Raw genomic sequence first — 12,510 nt, 5'->3', positions numbered from 1 at the left:
AGGTACATGTTCTGCTGGTCTCCGTGGTCTACACTTTCTAGTTTATAAATAAGCCTTAGAGAGTCTCCGTGACTCGATCAAGGTCATAGGAGCAGTGCTAAGGTTGGACCTAAGACCCAGGACTTGTGGAGTCTGATCTCAGTGTGGAAACATCAGCTGCATGGGCTCTTTGGAGTCCACGGCCCCTTTACAGTTCTTACTACTTCTTACCCCCCCCCCCATAGAGTTAGTTAGAGTTAGAGTTACTCCCCTAGAATCAGCCAGCCCTTCATCCATTTATTCTCTTGGCATTTATTGAACATTAACTCCACCAGACACTGTGCTGGACCCTGGAGATACAGCAGGGAACGCAGATTTACACTCTGGTGGGGAAGAGAGGCAGACAGACAGGTCTTAGCTCCTCGACTATCCTGCAAGCCTTCAGCGGCAGGACCCAGTCAAATTTACTTCTGAACTAACAACACAGCAGTATGGACACCTACATGTCCAATAAAACATCAAATAGATTTTTTTAGAAAAGATGAAATCGTATTGGAGCAGCACAGGTCCCGCTTCATTAAGACTGGTGTTTACCAGGGGAAGAGGAGAGAGGCGGGGCCAGAGCGCCTGTGACCAGCCAGGCAGAGACCGGAGTGCGGGAGCCAGGAGCCAGCAAACACCAAGATCTGGCAGGAACCGTCAGCGGCTGGCCAAGGCGAGGAAGGACTGACTCCTAGCGACATCCGAGAGAGTACCATCCCGCGGATCCCAGACGTCCGTTCGAAGTCACCGAGCCTGTCATGTTTTGTTAGAGTGGGTCCTGCATGGCCAAGCACTCTACAGAACCCCTTCCATGCTGACAGGCACCAGGAGGCGACACACACTATGAAGTCACTCCTCGGGGTGCCAGAACCCTGCTCATCAGTTAGCAGGTGCTTCGTGGGCAGGCTCTAGAACGTGCAGAATCAGGCAGTGTCTCTAGAACAACGTCGCCCAGGTCCCCACGAGACTGACTGTTGGGAGCTCTGGAGGGGTCTGCGCCTTCCCCTCCTGGAGCACCCCCAGCATGGGGCGAGAAGGTGGGGTGCATCACGAGGAAGGCGGGTGGGAGGGCCTCGTGATCAGGAAACGTTACTTCCTCTCTGTCACATCCACCAACTCTGCGGAGCTCGCATACAGACCTTTGTTCTCCAGACCCTCTCCACCTGGTAGCAAATACCTAAAGGTACTTGGCCACGCTTCCCGAGACTTCTCCTTTTCAGTCTTGCATTTCTTCACGTGCGCCCCAAAGGGCTTGAACTTTCTGTCACTTTCTGTCTCCCGAGGCACATCCTCTGCACACATGGCTCACGGTTCCCCTTCCACACAGGGAACAAGGAGCTGAGCTCCCGCCTGCCCGCTCCGAGCCTCCCTGCTCCTTGTCATGCAGTCTCAGCCGGCACTGGCTCTGTTTGTCTAGCAGTACGTGTTGTGTTCTTAAAATCAATCAAAAAGGAACACAGAACCAGCAGAACAATCATTCTGCCAGATTTTTAACGGAACAGAGCAGGAAGCTACCAGACTAACAAGCTGGGGCGCCAGGGAGCAAACCAAGGATGCTAATGAGAAGCGGATGAGTGGGAAAACAAAACGGGGGTGCAGAGAGGCGGGGGTGCACCTCCTTCCACGGAGGTCTGGCCTGCTGCTTTCCCAGGGGGCACCACACCTGGGCACCATTCTGCCGAAGGCACCCCACGTCTGCACGCACAGTCCTGCACCATGCAGTGGACTTTTGGGTCGGGGAGGGCCCTGGTTCCCCCTGTGAATCGCACTCCTCCACGTCACTGCTGCCTCCAAGAAGCCCTGAGAGTGGTACCGTGGATGTGACGATGCTGGAGCGTCCTGGGACCCCGCTAACAGGCGGCCGGTTAGTGCACTGCAGCGGTCCTGCTTCCCCTGCACATGCGCATATATATAGAATAATTTTCTAAACTAACACTCCTGAAGGGGACATATTAGATTCCAGCCAGGAAGGAAAAAAAAAAAAGTCAACAAAATTAGTAATGGGCAACACCTGCAAAAGCCCCTTAGTGCCTCTCCACTTTGGTAAGGGGAATGCCGAATCCAGAAAACACAAGGTCATGGGAGTGATGTCCGGACAAGTGGTTTCTCCTCCAAGCCCCATGTGCATAAAAGCATGGCCAGCTCGACTCAGGCTGGAAGAAATGCCTCTCAAACTTGGGTGTTCATACGCACCACTGGGAATCTTGTTAAATACAGAGGCCCAGTCGGTAGGCCTGTGTTTACGATGAGCTCCCAAGTACCCTGGAGTCACACACGGAGTGGACAGGGGCCGCCCGCAGCACCGGGGACTTCCTCCACCCCCAGCTCCAACCGCTGGGCCCCAAAAGCTCAGGGTTTATGCTCAGCATTGAAGAGGTCAGGCCGGGGGGCGGGGGGACACTCTCACTGCGGTGGGATAAAACCAAGACCTGAAAACCAGACTTTGAGGCTCAAGATATTTCTTGGCTGAGGTCTTCCTCAAATGGTGGACCTTCAAATATAGCTCTTTGTCACAGATTTTTCAAGACACAACATTCCTATTGCAGAACTGAAGCTGCTAACTTCAACATCTAAAGTTATCTTTTGTTACGTCTTTTATACATTTTTTTCTTACCAAATTTCATTTACTAATAATGGATTTTGGCACTTACTGCAAAATGCAGGCTTTTTCTTTCTTTTTAAACAATGTTTATTTTTGAGAGAGAGAGAGAGAGACAGAGCACAAGCAGGGGAGGGGCAGAGAGAGAGGGAGACACAGAATCCGAAGCAGGCTCCAGGCTCCGAGCTGTCAGCACAGAGCCCAATGCGGGGCTCAAACCCAGGAACAGTGAGATCATGACCTGAGCCGAAGTCGGAGGCTTAACGGACTGAGCCCCCCAGGTGCCCGAGCTTTTTGTTTCTAAGTCATGGTCCAAACCAACGTTTGTTTCTTGAAGCATACTTGAAAACACCAAATAGGACTGATCTCTTTCTAAAATGATTACACTTAGCAATTAATTGGTTGCTAATGGCTGTTATTAATGTTTTTACAATACTTGATTCTTCCAAGTGCATGGGCTCCCCACCTACAATTCTCTTAATTTGCCTGGATAATCTGTTTTCATTAGAAAACTGTAACATCTCAGGTGAATTCTAAATCAGTTTAATTTTAAATAAGGGCTTTTCATCAAGTACACATTAAATATTGAAGCCAAAAAATAAATAGTGTTCTTTGGCTTTAGTTGGGTGCTTATTTTGATGTTTTGATTTAATCTACTCATTTTAAAAATATACATTCACTTTTATTTAAAATAGACTTCAGTGTCTGTTTTATGAAGGAATTATTTACTCCAGTCATAATTTATTATAATTGGGTGTGTGAGTCATTTCTGTGTTCAGCAATTACGATTCATTTCAGCTATTTTTCGTTGGGTTCCCGATTAGATAGTTTACACAAGAATCATCTTGAAAAAGTTCCCCTCACATTTCTGATATCCCTCAATTCACAAGAAGTTTTGAACTCATAACCTGACATTTCAGGTGTGCAAATAGCCACACACACGCACGCACACACATGTGCACACACACGCACACTGTTGTCACCATGCCTGGAGTTTCTCTGCCCCCTGCTGGCAGCTCCTGAGATCTGCCTTTGTTAATGTTCTACTTACCTCCTGTTAGGTGCTTTCTCCTCTCGCAGAATTGTAGTTCAAAATACTTTATGAAACAACTGGACAGATCATTCAGAGTTGTCCTGGCGTGCCCAAAGGCTTCCAAGATGCATATGACCTGCAGCAAAATGGAAACATTTACTGAGCAACTCGTTTTTAAAAATAAAACAGGAATAGTAGCAAAGATCCAGGAATAGTCCATCATCCAGGAGGTTCTCTGCTGTTGGTATGATACTGTGTTGAATTTTTAAAGTCACTCTTTCTTCAACTGCAAACTACTGCCTCCTTCTGTCTCAGAATGTAGCTAATTTTAAGAAGGTAATGATACACAGAGGGTTTCATTTGGCTTTGCTATCTCTTCACACAAACATAATCAACTCAACACATGTTATTTGAGCTTTGAGACTTAATAAAACAGTAGAAATGCTTTTGTGGTTTTTGAGGGAAAGAATTGGATTTAATATTGGTTCTTTTAAAACCAACAAATTAGGGGTGCCTGGCTGGCTCAGTTGTTTAAGTGTCTGACTTCAGCTCAGGTCATGATCTCACAGTTCATGAGTTCAAGCCTCATGTCGGCTCTGTGCTGACAGCTCAGAGCCTGGAGCCTGCTTGGGATTCTGTGTCTCCTCTCTCTGCCCCTCCCCTTCTCTCTCTCTCTCTCTCTCTCCCAAAAATGAATAAACTTAAAAAAATGCTGTTAACAAAGATCTTCAGATCAACCCTAACATCTGAAATTCTTAACATGTTTCCTTAAACCTTGGCTACAGGAAAATAAAACACCATTTCTTCTCGCAATTGATTGTGTCTATGATAATGATGATGACCAAGTAATCCTCTAAAAAGTATGAAAATTTGGAAGTTTCAAAGGTATTTTTCTGTATCTTTCAAGTCATGGATGTTAAAAGCAGTTTCTGCATCAGCCGTACGAAGGAGCACACTAATTAATACATTACTTTATTGATACAGGGGGTTCTTTATAGTTTCTGGTGATTGTATTTTTTGAGAATTGTATTCTAAGTTTAAAAAAAACCCAACTTTGCTGCTACTTTTTAACTTTCTGAATGCTGATCTACTAATGCATTCGGTTCACCTGGAAGCATTTCATATACTGAAAGATTATGAAATAATACTTTGAGCCTAATCACAAATCCAAAGTGCTAAAAGTTGTGGTAATAGTAAAATCTTCCAAAATATCTACCAAATATTGAACTTTTGGAGGAAACATGTTGATTTCAGTCTCTTAGTAATAACCTAGTTTTAAAGATCATAACAGTTAATTGATAGTAGTGATGCCAGAAATGTATTCTGAAAAATAATCTGAAATGGTATTTATAAAGGCCCTGTTTTGTTTTGTTTGCTGCTTTTCCAGTAATTCAATATTAAACAAGCATATCATGGAATTGATAGTGTAAGTAAATCGCATTTTCAACATGAATGCTATATCTAGTTTCTCTTCAGATTGAATAAATCTTTAACCCTTTACATTAAATAATTATTTAAAAATTCATAAAGAGGGTTAAAATGAATTTTTAAAAGTATTCTGGATTCTAGTTATTTTGGTGCTATAACTGAAAATAAACTGCTTTTTTGCTATTCGTACAGAGACATAAAAGATAATAACATTTGCCCAAACAGGAAATACAGGGTAATGGTTCAATACACGTTCTTTGTAGTAACAAGTAGATGTGTCCACATTTCACCTCTGCTAATGATAAATTATATGACATTAAGCAAGTTTCACGAACTCCCAAGAACTGCATTTTCCTTTATTCCATCACAGGAATAACTCCTTCAGTGCTTATCAATGTCGGGTATACAAAGTTCTCAGCATTCAACAAATAACAAAGATGAATTTTATTTTTGTTGATAGTAGTAGAAAACATTCATTTTGTGCCAAGAATTATCCTAAAGTTTTATATATATAACATGTAATATATAATATAAACAAAGTTATATATAAAATTATGTATACCATATACATGCACACATACAGGTACACATGTATGTTTATGCAGATATTTCTTTTAATGCTTATAACTATTGTCTTGGGGCGCCCGGGTGGCTCAGTCGATTAAGTGTCCACCTTCAGCTCAGGTCAGGGTCTCACAGTTCTTGAGTTTGAGCCCTGCGTCGGGCTCTGTGCTGACAGCTCAGGGCCTGGAGCCTGCTTCAGATTCTGTGTCCCCCTCTCTTTCTGTCCCTCCCTGACTTGTGCTCTGTCTTTCTTGCTCTCAAAAATAAATAAAACATACCAAAAAAAAAAATCTAGTGTCTCCATTTTATATAAAAGGCCACTGAGAGATTAAATAACTTCCCCAAGGTTCAGAGATTACAGATAGTGGAGCTGGAATTCGAACCCAGGCAATCTCTCTGCAAAATCAGCATGCTTAATAAGTGCATCACCAGGCTATGAGTGCTGGAATAACAATAAGGGAATATAAGGCATAATGTTATATACATCTAAAACTATTGAACAAAATGCAAAAGCTCTTATGGCAATCTTTCATTGTGTGCTGTTGGTCCATAATTCAAGCCTAAGATATTATTGGTTACACTGAAAAAAATTTTTTTTTATTCTCAAGTTAGTTAACATGGAGTGTAGTCTTGGCTTCAGGAGTAGAAGCCAGTGATTCATCAGTTAAATACGACACCCAGTGCTCATCCCAACAAGTGCCCTCCTTAATGCCCATCACCCGTTTAGCCCATCCCCCACCCCTTCCCCTCCAGGAACCCTTGGTTTGTTCTCTGTATTTAAGAGTCTCCTATGGTTTGCCTCCCTCCCTGTTTTTATCTTATTTTTCCTTCCCTTTTGCTATGTTCTTCTGTTTAGTTTCTCAGTTTCCACATGAGTGAAAACATAGGATACCTGTCCTTCTCTGACTGACTTATTTCACTTAGCATAATACCCTCCAGTTCTTTCCACGTCCTTGGAAGTGGCAAGATTTCATTCTTTTTCATTCCTGAGGAGTAAATAACGCTTTTTATCTTCAATTATCCACTTGGCCAATAGGTGGCACTAAGTAAATGTGTTAAGAGAAATACCAAAACACACACACACACACACACACACACACACACACACACACACCAGGAAAACTGATTATTGTTCCACTGCTCACCTTAACTCTCAAAGAAAATCATGAAAATATGGCACAATAACAAAACTTTAAACAAAAATATAGGCAAAAGGATGTATGTATATATTTCCTCAGTGGTCACTGATTCAAATTTTACTGGTATGATTTTTTTTGACTTACGACTGTGTGGGTTTTTTGGTTTTTTTCTCTAAGATTTTAATAGCTTTGCCACTAAAAGTTATGCACTATTATTATGATAGTAGTTAACCTATTGTATTTTCTAAGAGTAAAAACCTGTGTCTTCCTCAATAAAAAAAAAAGGCTTACTCATGTGTACCACACCACTGTGCTCTGTAAAAAGCAGTTATTCAATAAATGTGTATTTAAACAACATAAATGGAATTGAATGTCCCTTAAAGCTCAAAGTCATTTGGGGCAGAATTAGTGAAAAGTCCCAGGCAGTTGTTTTTTTCCCCCCAAACATGATTTTTACGTTCCAAAAACCTATTGCCAGGGAAAAATCTCCTGCTTGTACAGCTTGCAATTCAAATACAGGGATTAAAAACAACAGTCTGAACTGATGGTAGCTGTTTTGAAGCTGTACAGGGGAACCAGAGCAATCTCCATGGTTGTAGGGTTCAAACCCGTTGCGTAAAACACAACCCGAACCATGTTGCCAGGGCAGAAGGTAAACCCGCGTAGACCTTTCAGGCAGGACAACTGAAGGAGGAGATTAAAATTCAGAAACATGACAGCTGTGTGTCCCTTACAAACACGTGTATGGCCTGTATGAAAGTATCCAGTCCTCTCTGGAGCTCAGTGCCAGCTCTCTAGCTCTCCGGACCCCACCTAAACCTGGTTCTTCCCTCTGTGCCCTCATGGGTCAGCAGGGAGCCAGCTCAGACGCCTTCACTTTGCTCTCTTCCTCCCCATACTCCAGGTTCTAATCTTCAATTATGTCATTGATGGAAACCACAAGGAAGATGCTCGCTTTTCTTCAGCTTTACATGACTCTGCTGACACCATCCCCCTGCGCCCTTCTTTTTACGTCCCGTGTTCCCTATTTTTCAGTAACTGCTGATCCGAATAACCTCTAGTGACTGCTTTTCTTTTGCAGTATACTGCGATCCAGGGCAAAATTGTGTGGGCTAGACTCCCCAGGGGAGATGCCCTGTGTGTGTCTATTGCACACGCAGCCCCACGTGGCCGCATCGTGGATAGTGGCTGCCAGCGTGGGAACCCACAGCAACGTCACACCACCCAGTGTGGCCGAACTGCGTTCCTATTCAACTCACCCACCTCTCTCCTTTCAGGCTTCCTAAGGAAGTTTCCTTTCATCCCACCTTGGATTGAACTTTAAGCCTTCTACTGAATCTCAGCTCCGCAATCAAGGATGCTCTTTTCTATTCATCTCCTTAATCAGACTTTTCTTTCCCACAAGAAGTACTGGCCCATCCCCGAAATGTACAAAGTTTCACTGAACCCCTGTGATGTTATATTTACAGTCGATTCATATACATTCATTAAATACTTGTATTTAATTCCCACTTGTACACCAGGGCGCTGTGCAAGAACTGTGGGTAAGTTTTGAGAATGCTTTGAACCCCAAATGATATTCATCTGGATTGTAATTTAAAGGGAAGCCAAAAACAAAAAACAAAACAAAACAAAAAAAACACCCAGCATAACTGATACGAAGTTTAAGCCATACTTAATCCTGGGCGATGTTACCTTATGAGGCTAGGAATCACTTATTTATGACATCCTTAATTTGCATGAGAAATGAATAAAACAACAAACAAGTGAATTAGAAATGGTTTTCCTTGAAATTTGCATGGATATCATAATATTGATTCCCAGACGCTAACTGATTTGGAAGAGTTATATCTATCTAAAGAAATGCAACTTAGAATGTATTTACTTAAGCTAAACTGCGAAGCCAATTTACATAAAGTAATCTAGAATGCACTTTAGAAATTGCACAGCCTGCTCTTTCCAGAAGGATCATTTTAATAAATGATTGCTTTAGTCTATAACTTACAGTGAGGACCACTGTTCCTTGTCATTACACTTAGGCCAACAGCTCCTGGTATTCTGTTAGTTAACCTGAGTCTATTTGATAACTGTTCTTTAGAAATTCTCTAACTCTGCTATGTGAACATAGATAATTATGGTATCCTACCCAAGTCAACCCAAAATGTTAAATTATTTTGAGCTGTGCTGTACAATTATGCAGGTTCTCAGTATATGGTTTGAGCTTAATAAATGGTTATGAGTTAGTCATTAATGAACACATATGTCACCATAGATATTCTTCACAAAGAAAGAAATCTCCAGAATCAGGTGTAGGTTTGGGAATCCGTAAGAGTGGATTTAATTTCTTAAGAACGTCTTTTTCAGAAGTCGAAAATATGAAAAAAATTACATGGACCTATCAATTAAATATACATTCCTCTCATTTCTTTTAAAACTATTTTTTTTTATTTATTTGTTTCGAGATAGAGAGAGAGAGCAAGGAGGGGAGACACAGAGAGAGAGGGACAGAGAGAGAATCCCAAGCAGGCTCTCTGCTGTCAGTGCAGAGCCTGATGTGGGGCTTGATCTCAGGAACCATGAGATCATGATCCTGACCTGAGCCAAGATCAAGACTTGGGTGCTTAACCAACTGAGCCACCCTGGCAACCCAAGTTCCTCTCATTTCTAAATGAGGAATCAGATACTAAAATTTCTAGAATATTGGGGCACCTGGGTGGCTCAGATGGTTACATGTCTGACTCTTGATCTCAGTCAGCTCAGATCTTGATCTCAGGGTCATGAGTTCAAGCCCCGTATCGGGTTCTGCGCTGGATGTGGAGTGTACTTAAAAATAATCAATCAATCAATCAATCAACCAATAAATAATAGATAGATAGATTTTTAAAAATTTTTAATGTTTTATCTATTTTTGAGCAAGAACACGCAGGGAGGGGCAGAGAGAAAGGGGAAAGAGGATCCAAATCGGGCTCTGCACTGACAGAAGTGAGACCGACGTGGGACTTGAACTCTTGAACAGCAAGATCATGACCTGAGCTCAAGTCAGGTGCTCAACCGACTGAGCCACCCAGGTGGTCCAAAACAAAAATTTATTTAACAAATAAGATTTCCAGAGTATTCTCACGTGCATGCCACCATGGCAGATATCCCTTGGCCCACAGCAATAAGTTGAAAGGGCAGTGACAGAAAACCAAATACAAACAGCACAATTCTCACAGGGTGATGGGTTTCTACATCTTTATATAATGTGTGAACTTTTTATTTATTTATTTTAAATGTTTATTTATTTTTTAAGAGAAAGAAAGTGGGAGAGAGGCACAGAGGGAGGGAGATGCAGAATCTGAAGCAGGCTCCAGGCTCTGAGCTGTCAGCACAGAGTCCTACGCGGGGCTCGAACTCACAGACCGTGAGATCATGACCTGAGCCGAAGTTGGATGCTTAACCGACTGAGCCACCCAGGAGCCCCAAACGTTTCAACTTTCAGATGGTTTTGTTTTAGGGAATAATCTAAGATAACAGCAGCTAAGTTTTTACTCCAATGTAATCAGACACTTTCAATATCAAGTCGCAGAATGAACTGGCAGGTATCTTTCTGCAAATACGTGCCTGGCAAGACCGGTGCAGGGGTGATTGTGGAGGGGGAGGCGTGCACCTGTCAGGTGACACCAGCACACTTCCCACACCTTGCTATGAAATGTGCACCAAGAGAGAGGGGACTGGAACCACACTGCCCATCATGTGCATGGCACACAGCACACGCAGCAAAACCTATGGGGTCCCGATGCCGGACAAATGGTTTATCCATGTTAAGTTCATTTGCTATGTTTAAGTAAATGAATTGAGGTGACTTGGGATAATTAACTGTGTCTTAGGTATGCTGAAAATACTTCTAGGTATCTTAAGCATGTACTCTTTCACGTGCCACATAGTACTTGAGCTCCAACTGTGTGACGGGCTTTAAGACGGTGTCTCTGAATTCAAGGGACATGCACATGTCAGCCACTTAAGACATTGTTGAATAAATGAATGAGGGACAGAGGCCACATGGCCCAGCCTGGAGGGATATGTGTTCAAAGGTGGCTCTGGCAAGAATAGGAACAGGGAAACTCTATGAGGCTGGAGAACAGTGTTACCAGGTCAGATTGACGGGATACTGTGATCATGGGTGAAGCAGGGAGAGGCTGGCATCGAGGCCAAAGCCAGGTTTCCAGTGGGGCAATGAGAAAGTGATGGTGCCACTTATTTGATGGGTGGCCTGGGAGGAGAATGCTGAAGAAACCTGGGAGTCCCTGCGTCCAGCTCTGGACGTCTTAGGGATGCACACTGTGGGATATCCCGGAGGGCTGCTGGGCAGGGGTCTATGTGGGAAGAAGGGGAGCTGGTGGGGTTAGGATGAAGCGTGACAGCACATGGATGGGACGGAATCGTGGGATCGGACAGCATGAAGAAGCACAGAGCATAAGGCCCCGAGGCCCCTAAAGTAACAGGGCACACGTAAGGGAATCTTATTTTTGTCTCAAGCATAGAATAATCATCATGAACTTGGGTTATTCTAGTTATTTCCTCTACAGTAATGAAATTGGAAGGCTAGCCCTGCAGGTGGAGACCCCCAGGGTAGCACACTTTTGGGTTCTGATCATGTCCCGATTGGTTATTGATGGGCTGTCTTTCCACCCACTAGGGCGTCTGCCTAGCATACGTGTTCCCTGCAGGATCCTTCTAGCAACTCTTGAGTTTGCACTTCCCCTCTACTGTGGCCAGAGAAAACCTGCTAAAAATACCTACCCGGACTGTGTAAAAACAAGACACAGTCAGTGGTGAGCACCCTACAGGTGTATCCTTGGGTAAAATTTCCGAGCTTTATTGTGTGAAATTTCTGACCTTTATCTTCACGGCTAATAGGCCTTTCTGGTTCCTCCTTGAACCCAGGAGATATTTTAGGTGGATGAAGTATCACCACAAGGAGTCTTCAAATAAAAGCAGGTGTTACTGAATATAACTTAAAGTCAGTTTTAATTGCGTGAAGGAAGTCAAAAGTACAAACTCCCAGTTACAAGGTAAGTCAGTCCTGCAGCTGTAACGCACAGCATGGTGGCCACAGTTGGGAAAACTGCAGATTTGAAAGATGCCAAGCAAGTAAATCTTAAAAGTTCTCATCACAAGACAAAAAAATTTAACTATGTGGAGCGATGGATGTTAATTAAGAAACTATAGTGATGATCATTTCGCAATACATGCACATATCAAGTCACTATGTTGCATACCTAAAAATACCACAACGTACATCAAACAAGTCAATATTGGAGATGAACTTTTATTACCTGCCCCTCAATAGCATTAAGCTTTCTTGTTATCAGTTCTTTTTTTTTTTTAAATGTTTACTTATTCTTGTAAGAGAGAGAGAGAGAGAGAGAGAGAGAGAGAGAGACAGAACACGAGCAGGGGAGGGGCAGAGAGAGAGGCAGACACAGAGTCGGAAGCAGGCTCCAGGCTCCGAGCTGTCAGGACAGAGCCCGACGTGGGGCTCGAACTCATGAGCCGTGAGATCATGACCTGAGCTGAAGTCAGACGCTTAACTGACTGAGCCACCCAGGTGCCCCTCTTGTTATCAATTCTTTTACATACTTTGAAACTTCACTATCACCTCTCAATAGTCCCCCACAAAACGTGCTAATCGGGCCAATCCCCCAAAAGTGTCTACACACCGAGTGGCACTTTCTATGTGAACA

At 43.1% G+C, this 12,510-nt stretch overlaps 1 protein-coding gene across 1 annotated transcript in view; it reads right to left on the bottom strand.

The window, feature by feature from the left end:
- Positions 1-12,510, bottom strand: part of MYO16 (myosin XVI) — a 609,750-nt gene that overhangs the window by 274,810 nt on the left and 322,430 nt on the right. The window contains 1 exon segment of the mRNA XM_043582911.1: positions 3,672-3,789. Coding sequence (XP_043438846.1) covers positions 3,672-3,789 — 118 coding nt within the window.

This window comes from Prionailurus bengalensis, chromosome A1 (genome assembly GCF_016509475.1).
Source record: "Prionailurus bengalensis isolate Pbe53 chromosome A1, Fcat_Pben_1.1_paternal_pri, whole genome shotgun sequence".
In the NCBI taxonomy this organism is placed as follows: Eukaryota; Metazoa; Chordata; class Mammalia; order Carnivora; family Felidae; genus Prionailurus; species Prionailurus bengalensis.
The sequence above is the reverse complement of the archived record's forward strand: the minus strand, read 5'-3'. Positions and strand labels throughout refer to the sequence as shown.